General features: G+C 33.1%; 1 protein-coding gene and 2 pseudogenes across 2 annotated transcripts; all 3 read right to left on the bottom strand.

Annotated features, from left to right (window-relative positions):
* Positions 1–2,362: 2,362 nt before the first annotated feature.
* LOC146917010 (putative carboxylesterase 18 pseudogene) lies at positions 2,363–3,715 on the bottom strand (annotated as a pseudogene).
* Positions 3,716–19,005: 15,290 nt separating this feature from the next.
* LOC146917009 (pentatricopeptide repeat-containing protein At2g40240, mitochondrial-like) lies at positions 19,006–20,693 on the bottom strand. Its single transcript, XM_085718850.1, has one exon. The coding sequence runs from the start codon at positions 20,561–20,563 to the stop codon at positions 19,547–19,549; it is 1,017 nt and encodes a 338-aa protein (XP_085574976.1). The 5' UTR covers positions 20,564–20,693; the 3' UTR covers positions 19,006–19,546.
* Positions 20,694–22,025: 1,332 nt separating this feature from the next.
* On the bottom strand, positions 22,026–22,985 carry LOC146917008 (small ribosomal subunit protein eS4z pseudogene; annotated as a pseudogene). The gene has a single exon (XR_015015414.1). The product of XR_015015414.1 is annotated as a small ribosomal subunit protein eS4z pseudogene (transcript).
* Positions 22,986–27,810: the final 4,825 nt, after the last annotated feature.

The raw sequence follows: 27,810 nt of genomic DNA, 5'->3' as shown, positions 1-27,810 counted from the left end.
CGAAAGGGGACACCACCCAATCATCATTCTCCTTAAGAGCCTGGATGGAATTCCTACTCTTCCTCGCCTTGATGCAATTATGGAAGAACTTTGAGTTAGCATCTCCCTCCTTCAACTTATAAAAGAATTTTAATCCTTAACTAGAATTTCAATTTATGATTCTTCAATTCAATTTCTCTTAGAAATATCGAATCATTGCCTACGACTTTGTTTTCACACTTTCATCTACCAATGAATCATTGGTTCTGATTGCAACCTCTTACATTTGCATTTTCTTTTTTTCATCAAATATCGTTTTAATCTTATCCTGTTCTGGAAAAAAATCTTAAAGTATTCAACTTTATGTATCTTTAATATTTCTTATAATTCTGGATATCTATTAATCTGGATATCTATTAATTTCGAATATATCTTATAATTTCTTAAATATCTTGTATATATTATGTATTTGAAAATTTAATTTTTCTTCACTAAGTTATACTTTGAACTCGGTTCCCCTCAACTAAATTAATGGCTCTGTCCTTGGCTAAGACAATCAGTAACCCCCATAATATTTTTCATCATGTATAGAATCAATGTGAACTCAAATGATTTAACAAGCTTATAAGCAGTACTAAAATTCCCACGTGTAATATAACTTCATCCATTCTTCCTAATATCTTTAAGAACCACACAAGTTGGATTATTGTTATCAATCATACTACAAACAAAAGAAAAATTTGAACTCCAATAAGTATCTTGGCATGATTTCAAAGTGTCAATGTAATTTTGTCCTTTATCACTATCAAGTTTACAAATCTCTAGCGAATTTGACATTCCATCTAATATGGCATCTTCTAATTCATCATGAGGCTTACTGGAGAAATATTTTACATTGACAATAAAAGTCAAGTGTAAAAAGAAATCATAAATAAGAAAAACTTCTCTTGAATCAGCAACCAAAGCAAGTTGTAATTTTTTTTTTAAAGAAAAGAAAGTTGTAATTTATGAGCAAAACATTGTATGTAATAAGCATAAAAACAATCTTTGAGAAATATCACTGTCAATGCATTCCACTCCCGCCTCATATTACTAGAACCATCACATCATTTTCCATTGGTATCTTAAACATCAAGACCATGTCGAGGAAGAACATCATAAACTATTTTTTTTTTTAAGAGGAATAGTTATAGTGTACTTAACATGCACAATATCAAAATGTCGTTTTTGTATACATCCGTTTTTATCCATGAACCTCAAAATAATAGTTATTTTCTCCCTTAGAGACTCATCACGTGATTGATCAACAATTATGTGAGAGTTCGCAAGAATATGAGTGATATTTGAACAATCAAACTGTCTATAAAAAAAGGGTTTGATCAAAATAACTTTTCGATAATAGCTAAAACAAAATTGTTAAATTTTCTAGTAATGTCATGGCTACTACTCACTCCTTGGCATTAGGGAAGGAAGTCAACCTTCTAAAACATTATAAGTTTGAGGAGAGAAAAAGAGAGGGGGAATCCAGTAGTGACAAGGGAGCACAAACCAATTATCAACCCACATAACGATATTGTTATTTGCACCCCTCTCTAAATCAATTTCTTATTAATGACATCCTAATAACGTTTTTTTTAGAGAAAATAACAGAAGGGACTAAAACTAGTAACGGAGCAAAACATAGATGAGCAAATTGGTACAAATTATAGTTAGGGGACCAAATTGAAACAATCAATTAAGTTAAGGGACCGGGTGATTGAATAAGCCATAATTAAAATAAATAAAACGGATAGAATGGATTTTTCCTTTATATTTTTCTATATGATATTACTAAGATAAAATTGTATTTTGATAAAAACACTGTGCATGATGATATAAGCTTGACAATTTTCACAACCTTCAAATGCATTATACTTCATCCTAATTTCAACATTTTCACAAGCTTTCATTGTATTATTATATTTCAACCTAATCAATTTTGATAGTATTCCATTTTGTCATAATCTTTTCCAATATCCTAGAGCACTTTACTACCAATGCGTAAAACGATCAAACATTATCATGTGAGATGAGAAGGCCATAAGCAACACTTATTCTGACATGTATATCAATTCCAAACCATAAGCAAATTAATCAACAGATCTTTCATATCAAATTATGAAAACTCAAATTCTAAATTCAAAGTATAAACTTTCAAAATGTGAACACTGTCATAACAGAAATGAAGATCATTCACATTGTATTTAAATTAATAAGAAATGTTATTTAAACATCTAAAAAACTTCACAATTTATTTGACATTGTATAAAAATGCACCACTTATAACTATTGATTTTAAATAACCTTTCTCTTTATTAAGCAACATCATAAACATACCATATGGTGGTCCTTAATTCAAAATCTAGTATTGAGTTAATATTCAAAACTATGGCACTAATTTTTATTTTACATTTATTCCAAATGAAATTTAAACAATCACTTGAGGTTACAAAATAAACACATACCACTAAACTACATATCATGACCCAAATGGGAATTTATTATTACTAATTGATGTTATTATCATTACAATAAGCATCATCATTATTTAAAATTGGAGACTCTATTGTTGATAAAATCTTTGACTTGCAAAATCAACTGAGAAGACTCAGGAACATTAGGAAACGCATAAAAACCATGCATCATGTTTGGATATTCAATCAACTGAGCCTTTTTTCCAGATATTTTCAACCATTCATAATACCTCTTTTGCCAATCATATAACCCATCCAACCCACCCACAAAAACAAGTGTATCCGGATAATTTAATCCGGATAAATCCTCCGCATTCGGCCCACTTACATTAGCCGCGCTATGATCTCGGTTCGAACCCTCCGGCAAAAACACCTTCCACATCCAATCCGTCCTCGCCATCGAAATCATCAACGACCCTTCAAGGCAAATCTCGGCTTCGGTTCGCTCCTCGCCACCAAAAAATGGTTGCATTGAAATCAAACCGATTACCCGAATTCTTTGGAGCCCCGCTTTGCAAGCCCGAACCACAACATGATGTGCCAAATTTGCACCCGCGCTGTCCCCAGCTAGGAAACATTTTGACACATCAGCATTTTCCGGTAAAACGGATTTGTTCTCGTCGAGGAATTTCAATACGGCTTCTCCATCTTCGTATTGTGTCGGGTAGCGATACTCCGGTGTGCGGCGGTAGTTAACGGAGACAACGACGACATTCATTTCCCGGGAGAATCTCCTACAAATGGTATCATAGGATAATGAAGCGGGAGACATAAACGTGAATCCTCCACCGTGGAAGAAAATTATCACGGGAAGCGAGGTGGTTTCGGTGTCAGCACCACCTTCAGCACCCGCGTTGACGCCGATGGGAGTGAAGAGACGGAACCAAATTTTATTTTCGGCATTAACGGTTATGTCTTTTGTGGAAACGCCGTTAATGGGAGTGGCTTTAGCTGATGTTTTTTTATCTAGAAAGTTGAGAAGACGGCGGTTAACGGTACCATTAGATCGACATGCAGCGTCCGTTAAAGTCATAATCAATGAAATCGAAAGGCGAGTCTTCAAAGGAAAAGGGAGTTTGGGTTTTTTTGGTGATGACATTGTGGAATTGAGGTTTTTGCGATTGGACAAAGTGTTTTATGAATTATCTCCTTCACCTTTTTTCGTTCTTTTTTTCTCTCTTTTGATGAAAAGGTGAAGAAGGTTAGAATGATGGTGACCTAGAATGATAATAATCAATCATAGAAGATTGAATGTAATTTTCATCGTTTATTAGTTTGTTGTTTTTAACCATTTACGGGAATAGAAGAAATTATGCGTTCGAGAATTGGAGGATATAAATAAAGGAAATTCTACGGTGCAGTCACCCAAATGACTTTTTCAATAAAGTCAAATCTTTTAAATCAGTTTGTTCAAAAACCGGCTTTAAAAGTCTAAATAAAATATGGAATTTATTAAAGGACCAACAGGGAAGTGTATTTTACAACCCTTTATTTTATGTCCAAATTATCAAGATATTACACTAGTTAAAGCACAAATTAGATGGTGTGATAAAACGGCTGAATATTTTTTAGACAAATATTTATATGAAAGCCATGAAAATGAAGATCATTTTTTATATAATGAATATAAAGGATTAGCTCAAGATTTAAGGGATACACTTAAAAAATTAGCTAGATGAGTGAAGAAAATAATACACTCACAACCAGAGTTAAAGCTTTGCTTGACGAAACCAAGAAATTAAATGAGAGATTTGAAAGACAAATTTCTTTTCTTGAAACCTTACCTCAAATCTATAAACAAAATAATTTGTTTACGAAAGATTATGAGCAAGGACTAGAAAGACCCCATGAAACTTGGGTAAATATGGAAAAAGATTTTCCGTGTTACGATAAAAATGAGAACCATAAATATCCTCACATATATCATTCTTTTAATCCTCAGTTAAACAATATCACTGACATGATTAATTATCTGATAAAAAATTGTTGTAAACAACATTTTTCTCTTCAAGAAGGGGGGAAGAATAAGGAAAAAATCGAAGAAAAAACCTTATTTGCTAACTATAAAAAATGAGTATAGAAGAAAACATAGAGTATCAACTCGAAAAATTAGACCAACTTATGGCTACTTTAGACATAAGTGAAAAAGATTCCATTAAGGAAGAACCCGAACCTAAAGAATTAGAAGATTTTGTTTACGACTTTAGTTCTGATGATGATTCAAAAGACGATGGAAATTTCGTTAAAATAGAACAATTAGAAATGGGCGAAAGCTCAGGAACAAAAAGAGGACCTTCTTATAATTGGAACACAGAATTCCATAGAGAATTTTCTCAAGCTAAATACCAAAGAATTCCTATGAATTATATTCCCAAACAAAGTGTAAATGATGGAAGTGGAATTTTAAATATTGATTGTGTTGACAATCTTGTTCAAGCAATAAGAAATTGGTATAATAAAAATACTATCCAAATACAGTTAGATAGTGATTTAAAAGGTCTAAGCCCAAAACAAATTTTTAATTATCTTTTGTGTAGAACAGAGGGTAATGCATATAAATTTCTGGCTGAAAAACCTGAAGAAGAACAAACTGCAGAAAACAGTATGGGAATGATAAATAAAATCTTTGAATGGCTTTTAAATGAATTCAAAGGATGGCAAGATACGGTAGATTCAAATACCGCCTTTAACACTGAAAAATTATGGAGAATAATGAATTTATCCATATGTAATCCTTGTTACATAGAAAATTATATTTGTGAATTTTCACAATTATATTATGACTTAAATAAGGATACCAGAGAAAACCAAAAGGTTGTTGAATTATTTTATCAAAAATTACCTATGTCAATGTCCCAAATAATTCAAACCGAATTTAATAGTGCAGTTTCCTCAGGAAAGGTTAAAGACACTTTAGGAGCTAGAATTTCTATTCTTAGAAATTGGATGCAAGAACAGTGCCTAAAGAAACAATCAAAACGAGATGCACGAATAGGATTGTGCTGCGATAGAATCCAAGGGAAAATTGGAGCATATGGTTGTGAAAAAACTAGGAGAAAAAGAAAATATCCTAGAAGAAAGAAATTTAAAAGATTTTCCTATGATAAAAAGAAACATAGGAAGAAAAAATTCTATAGAAGAAAAAGGGAGTACCCTAAGAAAAATAAAACCTGTCCTAAAGGTAAAAAATCATGTACATGTTGGCTATGCCATGAAACAGGACATTATGCTAATGAATGTCCAAAGAAAGTTTCTAAAGAAAAGAAACAAGTTCTAAACATGATCTATAGAATAGGTTATGAACCAGTAGAAACAGATTCAGATTCTGATTGGGAGCAACAAAGTTTCTATGAACTTTGTACAGATTCCGAAGATGAGCAAAACCAAGATTTTGAGTAAAGGAAACCCTAGTGCTACCTTTATCAAAATAAAACTTCGAAAGAAGGAAATTTTAGCCTATTTAGATACATGCGCAACATTATGTTTCGGAAAACGAAGCATATCAAGAGATTGGAAAAGGTTAGAAAAACCCAAAGAAATAATTGTTGCAGACAAATCAAAACATCAAATATGGTTTGTTTTGAGAGACATTTCAATTACCATAGAAGGTTATGAATTTTTCATACCAACAATTTATCTTCATGATTCAGGATTAGATTTAATCATTGGAAATAACTTTTTAAAGTTATATGCACCGTTTGTGCAAAATGTTAAAACTATTTCTTTGCTTTGGAAAAATTTAGCAAACCCCAAAGAAAAGACAAAAGTTATAACGACAAAAATTATAACTAGAAATGAGATTATTCAATTAATTTCTGAAAATCTTATAAACCTAAAAAGTATTTGGGAGGAAGGAAAATTCTTTTTAAATCTTGAAGAATTAGAACAAAAACTTGATACTGTATGTTCAGAAGATCCTTTGGATAATCTGAAAAATACAAATCACGAACTTGTTACCATCAAATTACGAGATCCTAATAAGGAGATTAATGTAAAATATAAAATTCCTTATTCAGTACAAGATAAATTAGAATTTCAAAAAGATATAAAAGAACTTCAAGAAAAGAAGTTAATTACTCCATCTGCAAGTCCACATTCGGCACCCGCTTTTTATGTGACAAATCACAATGAAATAAAAAGAGGAAAAGCTAGAATGGTGATAAATTATAAGAAACTCAATGATGCTACAATCGGAGATTCTTATAAATTACCACGAAAGGATTATATTTTGCAGAAAATAAAAGGATGTGATTGGTTTTCATCCTTTGATGCAAAGTCAGGATACTATCAAATTAGACTTTCAGAAGGAACCAAGCCTTTAACAGCTTTTTCATGTCCACAAGGTCATTACCAATGGAATGTCCTTCCATTTGGACTAAAACAAGCACCATCTATATACCAAAGATTTATGGATAATGCTCTTAGAGGATTAGAACATATATGTTTGGCATATATTGATGACATTTTAGTTTTTACAAAAGGAACTAAAGAACAACATCTTAAAGATGTAGAAATTGTTTTAAACAGAATTTCAGAAAAGGGAATTGTTATTTCAAAAAAGAAATCACAATTAGCTAAAAAAGAAATCGAGTATTTAGGTCTTATTTTTAAAGAAAATGGCACTCTCGATTTATCTCCACATGTTCAGGAAAAGATTCAAGCTTTCCCTGATGAATTGAAAGATCGAAAACAAATTCAAAGATTTTTAGGATGTTTGAATTATATTGCCAATGAAGGATTTTTCAAAAATTTGGCAACTGAAAGAAATTTTTTACAGAAAAAGATATCTGAAAAGGTTCCATGGTCATGGACTGAACAAGATACTCTAACTGTAAAAACTATTAAAGAAAAATTAAAGTTTTACCCAGCTTATACAATCCAACAGAAAATGATTTTTTAATTGTTGAGATTGATGCTGATAAAACAACCTGGGCAGGTTGTATGAGAGCTCTACCTAATGGTAAAGCGATACTGAATCTTGATGATTCGGGAAACTATGTTGGTGATGTAACCCATCAACAAGGAATGAAAGATACTCGAGCAACCCAGTACGCTAAGTCTAGTAGCTCGGAAGAGAAATTGGACAAACTATCTGATTTATCAGAAAAATTAGTATCAAAAGATACTAAGATTGATTATTCTTATGAAAATATTAAAAATAAGATAAAAGATAAAGATCTTTTACTTTGTAAATATGTTTCAGGATCATTTACAGATACCGAAACAAGGTATCCAATTCATGAATTAGAAACATTAAGTTGTGTTAAAGTTTTAACAAAATGGCAAATGGAATTAATTCCAACCAGATTTTTATTAAGAACAGATTCCAAATATGTAACCGGATTTTGGAAATATGACCTTCGCGTCAACTATAAATATGGAAGACTTGTAAGATGGCAGATGAAACTCCAACCGTTTCACCCATATATTGAATATATAAAATCTGAAAAGAATTGCTTTGCAGATGCATTGACAAGAGAATGGAAGCAGCTATAAAGACGCTACAGAATTCTCTCAGGCAAAAGCAGGAGCAAATTGCCTCTGCAAAGAATCGTCTAGAAACTCTTCTTTCTGAAGAGGGGGAGATGATATTAACAATTCAAAATCTTGAAAAACTTTGTAAAAAAGAAACATCAACAGTTTCAGAATCTAAAAATAGTGAAAACTGGGATTTGCTAGGTCAAGATTCTGGAAGATTCAACTACTATGTAAAATATTCAGCTCCAAAAGAGTCAAAAATTCCAATTGAGTCAATAGAACCAAATGGATGGAATCCAACAAAAGAATCTTCAACAAACCCAACAACTGTCCTTGCAGAATTACCAAAGACATCTTGGGCTGATAAAGTCGAAGAAGATGAAAGAAAAAATGGAAAAGAAAAAGAATCCATTGAGCAACAAACAAGCCAAAAAATTGACAGTCAACTTGGAGGCAAAAAGAAAGCTTATGTGATTTTTGATGGACCTATGAAAGGTATCTACCAAAACTGGGAAACCACAAAGTTACATACAAATGGCAAAAATGTTAGATACAAAGGTTATGAGACCCTTGAAGAAGCAAAAACAGCCTACAACGCTGTTTACAAGGAAGTTACAACAGCAAGCAATATAGTCCAGCCATCAAAAATGGAGACTAATAAGAAAATATCTGTAGATAGAATTATCTATGGAGAAAGCAAATTTGTTAAAGAAGTCACCATTGGAGACTACTACAAAAACTGGAGATGGTTAACTAACTACTCAGAAGAATTAAAAACAGAATGTTTTTATCCTAGCAACAACGGGATAGAAGTAAAAGCTGTAACAGTCCCAGGCGTAAGCAAAGAGTTAGTCAGATCATTCTATGATTGTGGAATGATTAAAACAATGTATCTTCAAGAAGATGCAGGAAGAAAAATCCATGAACTAAAACTTCTTCCAAAGGATATAGGCGAAATCGCTTATAAATTCAACAATAACTTTGCAAAAGGTAAAGAGTTCTTTTTATCTTTTACTTCAACTTATCCATGGTTTGAAGACGATGAAGTTATTAAAGCCAGACACTTAATCAAGATTGGTATTTCAAATCATTCATATCCAACAAATGATGGAAGAGATGTAGATCCAAGACCATAATGTTTTCTGCATCAAATGGAAAAATTCTATGATACTCTCATCAGATTTGGAGTAAAATTACCAAACTTCAGGGTAATTACTGCAAAGGAAAGCTTTCTAGTCTATAGTGACTCAAGAAAACAAGCAAGAGAAGAACACCTTCAGCAAATTCTAAAGTTTGAAGAAAACTTTAGTGGGCTTGAAGCAGACTTGGGCCGATTACCCGACCCAATCCAACAAGAGTGTTGCCGACACTTTCAAAAATACAAAGGACACCAATGCAAGTGGTGTGCAAAAGACATGAATATCATGGTCGACAAAGAATCGTTGTATGATAGCGACATATCACCAAACAACGAAGAAAATGTAGAAAGTTAGTGGGCATGGGACCCATTTAGTGATAAGCCTTATCTCTAAGGCAATTATGTAACATATTTTTCTACGTTTTCTTTTTCTTTTTGTCTTGTCATTTCTTTTTCGTGTGCTGTAAAGGAAAGGGACGTTGTGCCAATTATGAAGGCCAACTTGTGAGTCTCTCATCCTATAAATAAGAGCCTCGAAGCTCATTTGTAATCACCATGAATTGAAGCAATATAAGTTATATCATTTGATATGAGCTTGCCTCTTAGTTTTAAGAACTAGTGGTCCTATAGTGGTAAAACATTATAGTTGAGAATTCTTGAGGTAATACTCTGGAGGAATTCGCCCTGAGTTGGGAAAAACTCAAGCACAAGCAGAAAAAACTGCTGAAGAAATCAAATTGCTGAAGCAAACCAACCATATTTCTGAAGAAATAATCAGGTATGAATTTATCGCATATTATTATAAAACATGACTGAAATTTCAAATTTTGAAGGAACATCTAGTTATTATGCTGATAGCATAATAGATAATAAAATAGAAGAAGCAGATTTATCTTTAACTGCTGAAAAAATTTTTAAAAGAAAATTTAGTAAATTGAGAGAATTTCTTTCAAGAAAAAATATTCTGAAATTCGGAATAGTAACAGGAGAAGAAGCAATTCCTATTGAAACAACTAATGGGAAAATAGCTATATCTACTATAAACAAAGAACAAATTAAAAAGAGACTTGAAACGTTTTCCGAAAACGAAAGAAGAAAAATTGGTTATATTCATATATCAACCATTCAATTCTTAATCAAAAGTACCTTCATGAAAGGTATTAATTCACCCTTAGAAATAGCCCTAGAAGACTCTAGGATTGTAGATAAAAACCATGCAATGATTGCAAAAGGAAAATGTAATCTTAAAGATGGAAAAATAAAATTTGATATAAATTTACAAATAGGATTATCCCTAAAAGATATAGATCTAGATAGATCCATAGTTTTTCATTATAAAATGGAAAATCCAAAATTCATGAAAGAAGGTAATCATCCTTTTACAATCTATTATAGAATTAATTATGCTCTGAGTAATTCACATCATAGCATAGAATTCTTAGGAAAAGATACAATTCATATTGATGAGTTGTTTAAACCATTAGTTTCTCTGGAATCACCAATCTATAAAAATTTCGCAAGAAATAGCTTTTCATTAATAAAAGCAGAAAAGAATCTGTTTGAAGAAACAGAAAAACCATTGCTTAAAAGCCAAAGTCTTCGAATGACAGATTTTAATAAACCATTAAGTTCTCAAAACATATTTGAAGATGATGCCTCATCCTTAAATAACACTTCATTCGAACCTCCTAGGAAGGATTTCGAAATAAGCAGAGAAAAAGAGCTTAAGGATCTGCATGATTCTATAAAAACTCTATCGATACAGGTTAATAAGATTAATCAAAGACTATAAAAAGTCAAAATGCCTGGATTAAATCTAAAAACAGAGTTACAACTCTATAAGCAAAAACTAGAAGAAATAATTTCTGAAATAAATTATCAAAATACAAGAATTATGTTAAAACAAATTCTTTTTGCTTCACAAGATTTAATAATCTACCATGTAGGTTCTATTTCTAAGTTATTAGAAGAAATAGAAGATTTGAATACTCTTACAAGTATTCAGCAAGAAAAAGCAAAAATGCTTTTAGAACCCTTTCAAGGTTTAACAAAAATCGAGAAAATGTTAAATCAAATAAAAACCGAACAAATGTTAGAACAAGAAGATCTCCGCTGGAGAATCAACCAATAAAAATGCCTGGTTTAACTCTTAAATCAGAATTAATACTTTTCAAAACTAGGTTGCAACACTTAGTAAGTGATATAGAATGGTATTATGATTTAATAACATTCAAACAAATAATTTATAAAGCTCAAACTTTAATGAGATCTCATATAGATTTAATTGAAGATCTTGTAGAAGAAATGCAAGAAAATCTCACAGAGATTCAAAAGAAAAGAGCAAAAATTCTTTTAGAACCCTTTTGGGGATTAGAAAGAATTGAGCAACTTATAAATGAAGCTCGAGAAAATTCCGCAGAAAACCCCATTTCAAATCTGGTATCAGAGCCAGGAACACAATCCTAAGGGATAAATATGAAAACAAAAATAAAAAAGAAATTAAAAATATATTTTTTCTTAAAACAAAAGCTTTTTAAAATCGTTTTTCCAAATAACCGATTTAAAAAGACATCCACGTGGCACTCTCTCATCAAGCCACATAAGCGACTTTTCCAAAAAAGTCACAAAAGTAACTTCACCATAGAAGCCCCCTATAAATAAACGATGTCAAGCTGAATTTCTTTTTGAAAGGTCCATGAATATTTCTTGGTCTTTGTCTCTGAAAAACAAAAATAGACTTCTTTTTGATAAAAGTGGAAAAAAATAAAGTGTGTTGATTGTTTTTGACTAATGATATTTTTTTGTCTCTTTGTTAAAAATGTTTTTTTTGTCTATTATGACTAATGATTTGACTGCTGACTAGAAAATAATTATGGACATTTATGATTATTTAAGTGAATAACAAAACTAAAAGAATTTCTACTGGAAAAAAAAATACTAACTAAAAGGATTTAAAAAAATTCACCAAAGTTTACTTCATTTTGTAAACAAAAAAAAAGAGAAAAATTACATTTAAAAAAAAAAATTGAAATCGGTTTTTCTTCATTTATCTCATTATAGTGTTTATTATATGTCTTAATATATTTGTTCATTTAAGATACCAAGACCCTACAAGTGGTCACTGTTATGAGAAAAATATCAATTTTTATTTTATATTTATTAAATAACTGATGTATTTGATCTATAACATAAATCATATACATTATTTATCTTATGAATCTAAAATTATTATTTTTTACTTATGATAGTGATTAGAGGATAAGATGTATTTATAAACATTTTTTTTTCACTATTAATTAAAGGTGTTTTAGTAAATGAGATTCATTTTATCATTGAACTCAACACAAATAATTATTCCCTTTTTTTGAAGGAACAGCTTATTATGAAGGTGAGAAAAACACAAGAAGGGGGTTGAATTGTGTTAGTTTTTTCTTCTTTTTAATTAAGTTTAAAGTTCAGCTTCTTAAAGAGCTCAACATCTGAATCAATGTTCAAAGTTAAATGCAACGGATATAAAGAGACAGAGAGTAGAGTGAGAAAGATACAAACAATTATCCTGGTCACTTACAAGAGATTTTTCACTAATCACACAAGATTACAATTGCTGAAGCACACAAGCAAAAGACTTCCAATGCTTAAGCACACAAGCAAGAGACTTCTTACAAACAAAGATTACAAAGAAATATTGTTTGACTTGAACAATTGATATACAATCAGAGGTGTTCACAAAATACAACACATTTCAGACTATAAGACATATGAATTTCTAAGATGTGAAAGTTGATAAGAAATTATAAGTGTTTGATGCGTATTTAGTTTGACAGAGTAATGATACTATGAAAAATTGCAGAGTCTTGTTTATTTTTTAGAGTCTTGTCAGGAGCAATATTTTACACATCAAGAAGAGTATAGTCTGCGCATGAGGAGGGAAATCACTGATGATTTCAATGCCACCGAGCAAGATCAAGGGGATGGCATCTTTGAAGGATTGAGGACACCGGGGGCTGGACACTCGGATGATGATGTGAACATGGGCTGATCTACTGATGGATTAGCATTTTCTGCTTTGTATTTTATTTTCAGTTATTTTTCTTTTGATGTATTTTCTTTATTTTCTTTTAATGTCGAAGTCCATTGAACTTATTTCCCTATTGTAATTGCTCCTGCACTTGTTAAATTAATGAATTTGTTTTGTTTCATGTGACCTATTCCAGTTTAGTAACAGTTGTTTGATGAAACGGTATTCCAAAAGTTCTAAAGGAGGGGTGACTTGATTCAAAGGCGAAGTGTACGGCGTTGCTAGGTAGTCACATACTCCCAGAAATCTCAGCCATAAGGTTCATTGCCAAATTTTGTTTTTCAATTTACTTATATTTAGATTAGTTTTCCATGCAACTACATTTCTAGAACTTGCATTGTTTCTCTATTATTGATTGGTCTTTGTTAATTACACACTGAGGCAAAAGTGCTTGGTCCTGTGAGCCTTTTTGAAGCCTACCCTGTTTTAATTTGTTGAATTTATCCTTTCTTAACCAATTGTGAGCCGGTAGGATTAGAACTTTTTGTTCGGTGACAAACTACATTACAAGCCTAGAGACTTTTAGGACTTGTCCCTTAATGTATTTTCTGAGTTAAGGCATTGTAGAATGTTGCTAAAGATTAAGTTTGGGGTTCCTATTGGAATTTGCAACCAACTAAGTTTGGGGTGGGGGTACTAGAGAATAAGAGAACAAAGAATGAACTTTATCATGAAAAATACACACAAAAAAAAAAATCGTGTATCAAAAAAAAATGAATGAAATTGAATGATGAAAAAAGGGACAAAACATTGAAAATCCGAGTAACTTCAAACTCGATTGTCCCAACTGTTATAAATATTCTCTAGTACCTTTGCAATTGTTGTTCTATGAGGTGAATGAATGTGTTGGATTGAATTTTATGCTTAACTTCCGTAGGAATGCCTAACTCATTTTGTGTAGCCTACATATCCAAATATATCCCACTTTTCACCTAAGCCCCGTTATAACCCTAAAGACCTCAAAAGTGTGTAATGATATTGACTTTGATTGATGTTTAGAAACTTTTCAAGCATATGGTAATATGTAGACCTGCATGTCGACTGGTAGAACCCTATTTCAATTTGATGCGAAGAGTTGTGAATTTGTGGATGCGAACAAGTCAAACTAGCTCATCTTTAGCTAGAAGGAGAATGAACTTTTGGGTACTATCGTTTTGTCAGGTAACTGTTATTTTACTGTCGTTTGTCACTGTTGCAAGCAAATTCCTTGAGGACAAGGAATGGTTTAAGTTTGGGGTTGTGATGACATGCTGTCATTACGTAATTTTTAGGACTTATTGTGACATTTTGATAGAGTTCTCATGCAATTTATACTGTTCTGGAGTGCAAAAAGCTGAAATATTGAAGTTTGTTTGAAGAAAATCGCGCCATGCCAATTTCAAGCCGTGCTGCGATTTTTGAAGCGAAATTACAGCCTCCCTGTTTGAGGGAAATCGCGGCACGCCTATATACATGGCGTGGCGCGATTTTGATGGGTCAGGCCCATGACTTCTATAAATACTGCACTAATCCTGAAGAACAAGGGGGACGATTTTGGAGAGCAAAGTGCGATTTTGAGACATCAGAGACGGCTAGAAGGGCAATTTCTTCAACCTTTTACCAATTCATGTATGTTTTAATTATTTCATTCGATTATGAGTAGCTAAATCTCTTAGAGATTAGATCCGAGATGAATCTTTGTAACCCTAATTGACACATGTTGCTGTGAAACTCTATTTTGTTTATGAATTCAATTCTAGTTTATTCAATTCAATTGTTCTTAATGCTTTTTATATCTTGATCACATATAACTTGATTTTGTGAGAACGAATGACCACTGACCATGGCTTTCGACTTAGACCTAATTGAATTGTTCTAATAAACAGGGTTAGTCTAGGAATAGATAATCGTTTGTTAGTGATAATAGGTTAACGTTCGGTAAAACCTTCAAGAATTATTAGACCACCTAAGGAATTAGGGGCTGTAGTTTAAGAAGAGGGTCCTAACTCAAGGAATTGATTAGGGCTATTTTGTTAATCATCGTAAATTAGAAGAGGATTCATAACAAATAGGTGCAGTAGACCAATTAGGGGAACTTAGAGGTTTCGACGGATCTGATCTCATCTCTCTCCATATTTTCTTAACAAATCTTTATTTTCTGTTTCTTGATTTAATTAAAATCAAACCAAATCTACTGCCTAGTGGCAAAACCTAAATAAACTTTACACATCCTATTTCTATAACGCAATTGAATTATTGAAGTTAAAAACAGTCCTCGTGGGATCGATATTTTTACTACTTCGATAGTATTTGGTGCACTTGCCAACCTTCTATCAAAGAGACTTCTTACAAACAAAGATTACAAAGAAATATTGTTTGACTTGAACACTTGATATACAATCAGAGGTGTTCACAAAATACAACACATTTCAGACTATAAGACATATGAATTTCTAAGATGTGAAAGTTGATAAGAAATTATAAGTGTTTGATGCGTATTTAGTTTGACAGAGTAATGACACTATGAAAAATTGCAGAGTCTTGTTTATTCTTCAAGTCTTCAATCATTTATATAAAGGTTGAAGGGAAAAGAGACGTTGAAGAGTGTCAATGCATCATTAGAGTCGTTAGAGAGGCTTGATCAAACATCATTGATTTGTTGCTTGATTTGGTTAATGTCCTATGAAGGAATGAATTTGAAACATTTCCTTGATGAGGAATTAACCGTTCTTTTGCAAAGAGACATAGTTGTAGCTTTGTAAAAGTGCACATGGGATGTTGGAGATAAGGTCGTACTGTTGTCCTTCACTGAAAATGACATCCATTGACTCTTTGAAACTTCAGCGCATCTATAGCTTGGATTTGCATAGACTTCTGCACTATTAGTCTTCAGCTATCCAGAGTCTGGCTTCCAGAGTCTGAGTATTCCAGCTTCTGGCTTGCCTTCAGAGTCTGACAGACTCTGGTTTGCCATCAGAGTCTGACTTCTCCAGATTCTGGCTTGATACTTAACTTCTCTTGAAATTTTTTTGCTCTACATTTGTTCTTTCAGAACCAATACATGATTGAGACATTATAAATTTTTGTCTATGATCATGCACACTTGAATAAATATTAGCATATCCAATTTAATCTTTTAATACCTTGTTATCATCAAAACTCTAGAGGCATTATTAAAACTTATTTTGTTTTGACAATCTCCCCTTTTTTGATGATGACAAACACAAGTATTGATAGACAATTGTTGTTAATCTAATTAACAACTTGACTTTAGGGTCTGAGGTTTGTAAGCTCCCCCTAAGTCTGATAGTCTAGAAGGTGAGGTTTGTAAGCTCCGCCTAAGTTCCATCCAGATTAATTAAATTCATTTTAAGCGCATAAGGTAATAAAACGTCACTCAGAAGCATATCGCATTAAATCCAGAGGCTAAGAGATGAGAAGCAGATTCTCCTAAGTCAATTTTTATTAACCTAGTGGACTCGGAGCCTAAATACTATTATAATGTCTTACTCCCCCTTTTGTCATCAACAAAAATATAAACAGAAGTAAGAAAAGATATGGATAAAACATGAATGCAATAACATAACAAATATTCAAAAAAGAATTGTTTCATAAGCAAATAAATGTAAACATAAAGATAAGGGAGTGCAAAGAATCCTAAGGGTTCTCCTTCTGCTGCATCATTTTCAACAGAGCCTTGATGCCAGAACTCATCTCATCTTGCTTTCTTGCCATACCAGTTTGAGTTCTTGCCATTTCAGCTTGCTGGATTACATAGTCATTCCGCTGCTTCATCATATCATCCTGTTTCTTTGCAAGCTCTTACTGTTTTCTGACCATTTCAGTTTGTCTGGCACTCAGATGCTTCTGTGTTAAGGAAAATCACAAAATCTTTCTAAAATTGATATCTTAATGATAACAAACTTAATTGAACATATATATCAGAATGATTCTGATATGTGTTGTTTTTTAACAAGTTTCTTTGAGTCTTCTTATTATAAATGCATAACGAAAGTATATCTAAAGATACATGATTCTACACATTAAAATGTGTTAAAAATAAATTCAAATTGATCAGAAAGACTTCAGATTGAGATTAGGTCAGGAGATCAGATGCAAATATCAAGTCAGTCGCATGAACAATATTCTTCAATTAAAAAGAACTTCATAATAGACATTAGAAACACTTCAGATTGCATATCAGGAAGATCAGAATTGCTTATTAAAATCACTTTATAATAGCTAGTTCAAAACAATTTTCATAGAAGTCAAGATCAAGTTTTTGAAGATCATACTGGAAATCAAGTGTACTTTAGATTGAAGAAAGATATATTTTTATACTCATAAATAGGGATTTTTTTCATTAATTATAAAATAAAACGATAAAAATTTCTGAGGTGTTGTCCATGTTGCAGTTAGTTGAACTAACATTAGGGATTAAAATCAAAATGAAAAATTATGTAGGGGATAAAAACATCCTTTTATTTATTAGGAACGAAACTAAAATTCGTTAATTTTTTAGGAACAAAAAACTTATTTAATCATAAATACTTTTTGAGAAGCAGTGAGATTGATGACCATTGTTTGTATTGTAAAAGATAACTCAATCACACATTTATAAGTTCACAATGATGGGATGGTGTTCAGTATATACTAAACAACACATTGGTAATGTAAGCATAACACTTTATTTGTTTGATTCAATACAATGAAGTCACTTTCACATGAACTACACAAAAAAATAAGAGTAAATTGAAAGCTGCAAAGCATTTGATAAAAGCAATGTCTACTCGCATTGCCTACAAACAATAATTAAGGCTCTTCTTATGGCCAACACTTTGTAAATTCAACTATTCATCATCCTTTGATTTTAGATTAGACATAGCTTATTGTTTAATGGCCAAGTATCTGATTCTCTAGAAGCTTATTCTCTGGTGAAATAATATGTTATCCTCTTAAGCTTTCTCTCAACAAGTTTGAAATTCAAATGAAGAGACAACTAGCAAATCTACACAAGGTACTATATTACAAGTTATGTGCCACAACCTCTGCAAATATTACTAGATCATGTGGACAACTGCAAATAGTACAAGATATTGAAGACAATTTAAGTAGAAACAAGACAAGAATTTGTAGAATTACTCTCAAATAATAGTACAAATCATTGCAAATATACTCTACAATCTTAAAATCATTTTCAACCACTATCAACCACAGGTACTCCATCATTCTAAAGTCTACTCCAACAATTTATCATCATTTTCAACTCTAATAATCATTTCATTAGTGAGGCTCGAGGCTTCGTTTTTGTATGGCAAAAGCGTTTGTGGAGCAAATGAAAAGCTTTGTTAAAATGAATGTGTAAATTGAATTTCACCATATACACATCTTCATACTTCACATACCGTTGTATAAATTTCACCAATTTAAAAAGTTAAGGATCTTACCTTAGTTCACAGAACCACAACAACCAAGAAGCATGGAAAGTACTAGAAAATGAGAAAAAACATGCAGAAAGAATGAAGATTATGCTAAAATCATAGGCTATATGATGCAACCACAACATAAACAAAGATAGATAGCAACTATGTTAGTAAAACTGTTACCTTCAAATATTCATATTCACTCAACAATGACATAAAGAATGCCTTAGTTATTGATTAGCACCAATGAATTCATAAATAGAATAAGTACTCATTTCTCTTTTAGGAAATAACAGAACAGAATCACATGTTTACAACATCTTCCTGTATCAAAAAAATTCTTCTATAACCTCTTTCAATGCTTTCATAAAGGAATATAGAACAAATAGTAGCCCTTGTAGAAGTGAAGCTATAAAATTTGAAATAAATGTCATGAAGATTTGATGATCAATCTGTACTACACAACCAGCCATAGTGTATCCATTTTGCAAAAATGAATTAATTCAATATAATCAAATGTGTCAATTTCGAGTTGATCATAGACACATGTCGGGCACCGGATCCACATTCCATCAACTGTTGCTACGGAGCTATCAATCACAACTATAACTCTACTATCAATCTATAAAGCACAGACATGGATGTGGCACTCTCCCATGTCGACATAGGTGAAAATTGTAAAAAAAAACAAATAAATTGAATGTAATGACATGTATTAGTGTCGTGTTGGTCACAGGCAAGTCTTCCATCACAAGCGTTGCTACAGAGCTATCGATCACAACTACTCCAACAATTACCATTTCTAACTCCACCATTCATCGCATAAAACTCTCAAATTCTTACACTTTTAACCCCTTTCATCCATTTCGCCCAAAACCAGCATAGCCTCTTTCAGACAGGTATCAAACACCAGACACATCTTCCACTACAAGTGTTGCCACAGAGTTATCAATCACAGCTACTCCAGCAATTTATCATCCTTTCCAACTCCAACATTCATGTTATAAAACTCTCTCACATTCTTACACATTTTCAAACCCCTTTCCTCCATTTCCCTCAAAACCAACATAGCCTCTTTCAACTTACTCATCCCCATAAGTTTCCCACCCAAACACCCAAAAAGCTCACAATCCAAACCCTTATCTTTCCCACTAAAACACCTCACATAACTCAAAGCTTGTTCAAACAAATCCCTCTTCACCAACCCTTCGATCACAAACATATGTGTCGAATACAATATCGGCACTCCATCATCCACCATCCTCCTCACCAACACCATAGCTCCAACCACATTCCTCTTCCTACACGCGCCTAACACAAGCGCGTCATAAGTTCGTGAATCAAAACAAAAACCCTCCTCCTCCATCGTCCTCAAAACCCTAACCGCCGCTTCCACGTCGCCAATATAACAATAAGTCATTAGAAAATAATTGTGTGCCGTTAAATCTAACGGCACACCAAGTTCAAACATTACCTCGACCACGCGTTTAGCCTGGTCGAGTGACTTAACTCTAGTTAAAAAACTTAGTATTGGATGAAAAGTACACGCTTTAAGTTCATTATCCATGTCGTCCACGCGCGACATGGATTGGACTACGGTAAGAGCGTCCTCAACGCGGCGAAGCTTACAGAGGCGCGTGATGAGTGAATCAAACGCGTTACGGCGAGTGAAGCCTGGATTGAGACGAGAGAGGGTGGTGATGAGGTTTTGAAGAAGGGAGGGTGTGAAGTTTGTGTTGGTGATGAAATTGAAGGTGTGTTTGGTGTTGAAGAAACCGTGTTGGATGCGTTTGTTGAGGATGGAGTGGAGGGAGGTGAAGTCGCCGGAGGTGGCGAAGTTGGCGGCGAGGGTGTCGTAGGAGGTGGCGGAGGTGGGGGTGTCCGGGATGGGTGGAGGGGTAAGGGTTGAGAAGCGGCGGAGGGTAGAAAGGGAATTATGGGAAATGTTGTGGAGGTGTTTTCTGAGAAACGACATCGTTTTTGGATTTTGTTTGGGTTTGGAGAATGTGATTGTGATTTGAAAGTGTGAGGGATGAGGTTTTGTGAAAGGGTTTATGGGGTAAAGTTGTGAAGCTGAACGTGTAAATGGATTTCTTTTGCACAGAATGTGTAAATTGAAATTCACACGGAACAATTTTTTACTATGATAATAATTTTTTGGTTTAAATGTGTAATTGGTCCCTGCACTTTCAACAAATTTTGACATTGGTCCCTGCACTTTTTTTTGTTTGACATTGGTCCCTGTACTTTTTTTTTTGTTTGGCATTGGTCCCTGCACTTTGTAAAAATATTGGTATTGGTCCCTGCACTTTGGAAAAATATTGGTATTGGTCCCAATCATTTCATGCCACGTGGCACCAATACCAATATTTTTTCAAAGTGCAGGGACCAATACCAATATTTTTACAAAGTGCAGGGACCAATGCCAAACAAAAAAAAGTGCAGGGACCAATGACAATATTTTTACAAAGTGCAGGGACCAATGCCAAACAAAAAAAAGTGCAGGGACCAATGTCAAAATCTGTTAAAAGTGCAGGGACCAATTACACATTTAAACCTAATTTTTTTTAGTGGTCGGGGTTTGAACCCCGCGAACCCTGCTTTTATACATTATTCATCGTCCTTATCAACTGAGTTAAGTTCACGAGGACTATGATAATAATTTCTAATTTGCTTTAAAAGGTTTTTAAAAATAAAAGATATGAAATCAATAAAACTATCAATTTGGTCATTAAACCATCACAAACTCTTCCAACTTAGTTTCTAAACTATATAAACCATCACAAATTCTTCCAACTTAGTTTCTAAACTATATAATCAACTAAATTATCTTTAAACTATGAAAAATGCATCAATTTAATACTTAAACTTATTTGTTTGTGAAAATTTTAATACTTAAACTATCAAGAAAAATAATCAATTTAGTACATCGAGTGACTAAACACTTGGATGAGATAATAATTTATGGACTTTTAGTTTATTTTAATTGTTTAGAGACTAAACTGATGAAGGAGTGACAATTTGGAGGTTAAATTAACTATTTATCATTAGAAAAATACAATCTACTGGTGGGATGGCAAAGCGGTCCGCCTTGTACTGTTTTGGCCCGTCAGTTTAAAGTCGACTAAAATCAAGAGGAGACGAGTCGAGTTCATTAAGGTGATCGAGTCCAAAATTCTACCAAACTATGTTGGCTGGCACATGAGTTAGTGGGACGACCTATCAAACAAAAAAAAAATTAATGCATTTTTTTTTATAATTTTATTGTTATACCAAAAACTATGTTGTTATTTAAAAAAACAATGGTACATTAGGGACGGATCCCTTCAAGGCTGGGTGTGGCTATTGCCACACCAGCCCAACTCAATTTTTTTTATTTTTAATATTCAATCTTAAATTTTATATCATATTTTTTTTTTTGATAAAATAAAAGAAAATAGTCTAAAATAACATTTCCATTACAATATCCAGCTAGACTAACAACAAAAACAGGACTAGAAGTTGAGGGATGTGAACCAAAGTTGCTCAGATTATAAAAGACATTTAACACCAAAATTGATAAAATATTCAAAACATAAGAGTTGAATAAAAACTACAAAACACTCGGTCCATAGATATTTAAGCAGCAACTGCTTGTTGAGCCGCAACAGCCCTCTTCCAAGCTTCCTCAATGACTGTAAGCTTAATACTCTTACCCTTGGGAAGAGATACCCATGGCTTTGTACCCTTGCCAATAGTAAACACATTGACCAGACGAGTTGCAAACTCATGACCGGTGGTGGCATCCTGAACGTGGATTGTCTCGAATGTTCCCTTATGTTTCTCTCTGTTCTTGATCACTCCAAGTCTCCAACACGCCCCCTATTCTTACCACCAGTAACCATAATGACATTATTCCCAACATCAAATTTGATGAAATCGACGATCTTGTTTTCCTCCAAATCTAGCTAGCGGATAGTGCGACCATCATAGGTGTTAAGGTATGGGATACCTTTCTGCCCAAATTGCACTAAACGGACCTTGCAGAGCTTGAACTTAGCCTCATCGTCTCCGACTGAGTGGAGACGGAAGCGGCCTTTGGTATCATAAAGCAGACGGAAGCTCTCATTTGTTTTAGGGATTGAGACAACATCCATGAATCCAACTGGATAAGTCTTGTCAGTCCTAACTTAGCCGTCAACAAGGACATGTCGTTGCATGAGAATAACAATGACTTCTCTGTATGTCAAAGCATACTTCAATCTATTTCGCAAAATCAGAATGAGTGGAAGACATTCCCTAGATTTGTGTGGTCTTGACGAGGGTTTTGGAGCAAAAGCACCACCCAATTTGTCAAGCATCCAATGCTTGGGGGCATTGAGCCTCTTCAAATCCTCTAGCCATATTGTGAGATTAACATAGCAGCCAAAAGTTCCGGAGCTTCAAATTTTATATCATATATTTTTAATTTGGAAATATAAATATATATAATTATATATGATGTATTTGTCTAGTGTTCAAGTGCATGTTTTTCTAACTCATAATCTTGGGTTCAAGTTTAGACTATTGTTTTTGTCATTTTTTTAAAGAATTAATTAATATAATATAAATGTAAAAAAAAAACATGACGGAATCGACACGGCATAAACTTCAATGATAACTCATCAACCACTAGACCATAGTGTTTGATTTGTTTTATTAGTTGCAACATCATCATATATTAAAAGTTTGTAACTTACTCGTACGTAATCAATATATATATATGGGTTATGTTACAAGCCACCCTTTGGTGGTGTCTTTTATCAAGTCACACCTTAAGGTGTGATTTTCACTTTTTAGTTATAACTTTGATAAAAGACACCTTCCTAAAAGTAAGTTGGTGTCTTTTCGCAAATGTTCATAGAGTAACTTGATAAAAGACACCTTCATAAAAGGTGTATTCTATCATAACCCTATATATATATATATATATATATATATATATATATATATATATATATATATATATATATATATATATATATATATATATATATATATATATATATAAAGATACATTTTTTGGGTGAGATTTTTTACTTCGAATTGACCATTTATTTAAAATATTTTATCTTTTTTATAATGTTATTTAAGTTACAATTAAAAAAGGTTAAATTTCTCTAAAATATGAACAAATTTTTTTATTTTTAGCGTAATTAACTTCGCTAAAATAATTAGCCACATCAACAGTAATATCATCCCAGATCCGCCCCTGGGTACATAATTTGTGGTAAAAACAAACTCATGATACAAATCCAACACCAACAACATAATTAAAAAAAAAAATTAACATCATAATTAATATCAACAATGCTGACATAATAATTAATATCAACAATGCTAACATAATAAATCCAACAACATTAAACAAATCCACCGATATATCAAACAATCAAAATAAACTCACACCGATATATCAAACAATCAAAATAAACTCAAAAACACAAAATAAATCTCAAAATAAATTCAACATATAAAAAATAACAAACTGACGAGTTTATTTAAAAAAAAAAACTAATGAGTTGGCAGGCCGGCCCATCCATCATATCCCATTTTCTGACGAACTTAGCAAACTTGATTAACTAAGACAATTTCAAAACTTCGACTCAATCCGCAATAAAAATCACAAGCTAAACGGGTCGGTCCGACATATGGGGCCATTTTGCCCCCCTCCAACAGACCGCGTAAAAACTAAAAAGATACACCCTCCGGTCACTATTATAAGTAAAATTTTGCATTTTAGATGCATTCAATTAATGATGTATATGGTCTTTATTATAGACTACATACATCATTTAATGAATGAATCTAAAATACAAAGTTTTGCTTATAATAGTGACTAGAGGGTGTACTCACAAAACGAAAACGCAGCGTTGTTAGGGTTTTGCACTTGCAACTACATTTCACCACTTTACTTCACTCAAAAACAACACTAAAAATCTTCTTCTACAGTTTCGTTTCTCAAAATCGAAAAACTCCAACAGCATTGTGCGATTTGGTATGACCCTTTTCTTCCTTTTCCATTTCTCATAATTTTCGTTCCAATTCCATGTTAAAAATCAAAATAAAGTTCCTTTTTTGACCCATTTTAGATTTTGGGGGTTTTTTTGTTATTGCATTTTTGGTTTTTTTGATTGTTTTTTTTGTTTATTGTTGAGAATTTGAAGTTATTGGGATATGGGTATGATTATTTGTGTTTTGGGAATTTAACTTTAACTGGGGTTTTGAATTTCTGTGTGCTTTTAGGGTTTTTGAATCTTTGCTTATTATTATTGAAAATTTGAAGTTATTTGTGTTTTGGGAATTTAACTTTCAATGGGGTTTTGAATTTCTGTGTTTTATATATTGGTTGGTATGATGTGTTATGCAATGTTATGCTGTGCTTTGTGTATGCATTGTTATGCTGTGCTTTGTTTGCTTTGAGAATTTGATTCTTTTTAGGGTTTAGGGTTGGTTATTTGTGTTTTGGTTCTTGGTTGCTGTGTTGTGTTACATTGTGCTATAGTTTGTTTTGGTTTAGGGTTTGTTTACTAATTTTGATTATTGGTTGATATGATGTGTTATATTATGTTGTGCTTTTTTTGCATTGCCAATTTGATTTTTTTTTTGGGTGGTTTTTTTGGGGCCGGTTATTTGTATTTTGGTAATTTTCCTCTAACTGGGGTTTTGAATTTCTGTATGTTTTGATCGACGAAACTTGACATCGGATACGGCATTGACATGTAGATAGCTGTAATAATTTGAGAAAGTGAACTATTTGAATGTAACCACATCCACATGTGTCGTTGTCTGTGCACATGTTCAATCTGAAGTGTAGGTGTTACATATATAGGTTTTAGGGTTTTAGTGTTGGTTACCGGCGTCTTAAATTTCTGTGTATTGGTTGCTATGATGTGTTTTATCATACTGTACTTTGTTTGCATTGAAAATTTGAAGTTTTGGGGGTTTTAGGGCTGGTTATTTGTGTTCTTTCGGTAATTTTCCTAGAAACAGGGCTTTCAATTTATGTGTGTTTTGATTCTTGGTTGTTATACTGTTTTATTATGCTGTGTTTTGCATTAAGAATTTGAAACCTGAATGGTTTGCTGTGTTTTTGCAGTGTTAATGGCTTTCGATGATGAGGATGGTTCTTCAGGCTCAGGAGATGATGCGAACATGTTAGACGGACACAAGCGTCAAGCTAGTGTTCCAGCTAGTGGTGGTCGGAAGAGGGGCCGAAAAGCTTCTGGTGATGCCATAGTGGATGCCATGATGCAGATAGCAGCTGCTTCAAAAATGAGGGCAAATGCAATTATGAAGAATGAGGACAAATTTTCAATAAGCAAGTGCATCAATGTGTTGGATGAGATGCAAGGTCTTGATGAAAGGGTTTACTTTTTTGCTTTGGATTTGTTTGAGAATCACCCTAATGCCCGGGAGGTTTTCATCTCTATTAAGAGTGAAAAAAGAATGCCATGGTTGCAGGGAAAATTTTGTGTTTCCTCCATTTGAATCGTTTGAGAAAATCGTCCTTTTTTGTTTTTGGTTACGAATGGTCTCATACCTTTGTATAGTTAACTAGACTGCAAAGGAATGATGTTAGTTACTATATAACTAATTCGATTTTGTGCTCAAAGCCCATGTTAATCAATTTATATTTTGAATTTCTAATGCCAACATACCTCTGTTTTCAAACTAGATTTGTTTTATGCATGATTGGAATTGGAATGCTTTATATCAACTAGATGTACCAGAAAGAAGTTTTGAAGTTTATTTTTACAGATACACCAATCAGCATGGGTGATATTGACATGGAATTGGATGAGATGGAACTCGTTGCGGCTGCTGCTGGATACTATTATTATAGCTCTCTAACAAAACAGCCTTCCCGTGGTTTATCACCCAGGAGATGTGGATTTATGGCAGAAGTGCTGAATGGACACGATGACTTTTGTCGTGAAATGTTGCGGATGGACAGACATGTATTTCAGAAGCTGTGTGGCATTTTCCGCCAAAGAGCCATGTTACGTGATACTTCTGGTGTAATGATAGAAGAGCAGTTAGCGATATTTTTAAACGTCATTGGCCATAGTGAACGTAATAGAGTGATTCAGGAGCGGTTTCAGCACTCGGGTGAAACTATTAGCCGACATTTTAATAATGTATTGAAAGCTATTAAATCACTATCGCGTGAATTTTTGCAACCTCCTGAGGATACAACATCACCAGAAATTCTCAACAGTGCTAGATTTTATCCATATTTCAAGGTCTGAATGATCTTTTAGCTACTTCTTCCATATTAGTATGATCTTTTAAGTTTTCCCTGTTTATCACTCTATGTGCTACTTTACTGACTTTTCCCATCTCCCTACTATTATTTCAGGATTGTATAGGAGTAATTGATGGTATGCAAATTCCTGCACATGTTCCGGCCGAAGATCAATCTCGATTTCGCAATAAGAAAGGCGTCCTATCTCAAAATGTGCTTGCAGCTTGCACATTTGACCTTCAGTTTATATTCATTTTTCCTGGTTGGGAAGGTTCTGTCACCGACTCACGGGTGTTAAAGGCAGTCCTTGATGACCCAGATCAGAATTTCCCACAAATTCCTCAAGGTTCGTTAGCATTTATGACTGTGATCTTGATTTCATTATCTGTCCTTGTCAGTTATCTGTGTAGTACAAACACGTTGGATCAAAGGCGTGTCTGGCTTCCGACACGGTCGACACTGACACGTGTATTACATTCAATTAATTAATTTTCTCAAATCATTATCAATATTCACTTGTCAATGTCGTGTTCAGTGTCCATGTGAGTTTGTGTTTCATAGGTTGTTACGCATTGCATTAAAAATAACTATTAATTTATTTCCTTTGGATTTGTTTCATAGGAAAGTATTACCTTGTTGACCAAGAATACTTAAATACAGAAGGATTTCTTGCTCCTTTTCAAGGGGTTCGGTACCAACCTTATGAGTTTAGAGGTGCTAATCACCTACCAAGAAATGCAAAGGAGTTGTTCAATCATAGGCATTGCTATCTGAGAAATACTATCTTAAGGTCATTTAATGTGTTGAAAACTAGATTCCCAATCATGAAACTTGCTCCTCAGTATTCTTTTCAGACTCAGCGGGATATAGTCATAGCTGCATGTGTTTTGCATAATTTCATCCGCCGTGAAGAAAGAAATGACTGGTTATTCAGTAGTTTAGGGGGGACATTCGTG

Source organism: Medicago sativa, chromosome 6 (genome assembly GCF_051527215.1).
Source record: "Medicago sativa cultivar Bolivia chromosome 6, Bolivia_mono, whole genome shotgun sequence".
NCBI lineage: Eukaryota > Viridiplantae > Streptophyta > Magnoliopsida > Fabales > Fabaceae > Medicago > Medicago sativa.
The sequence above is the reverse complement of the archived record's forward strand: the minus strand, read 5'-3'. Positions and strand labels throughout refer to the sequence as shown.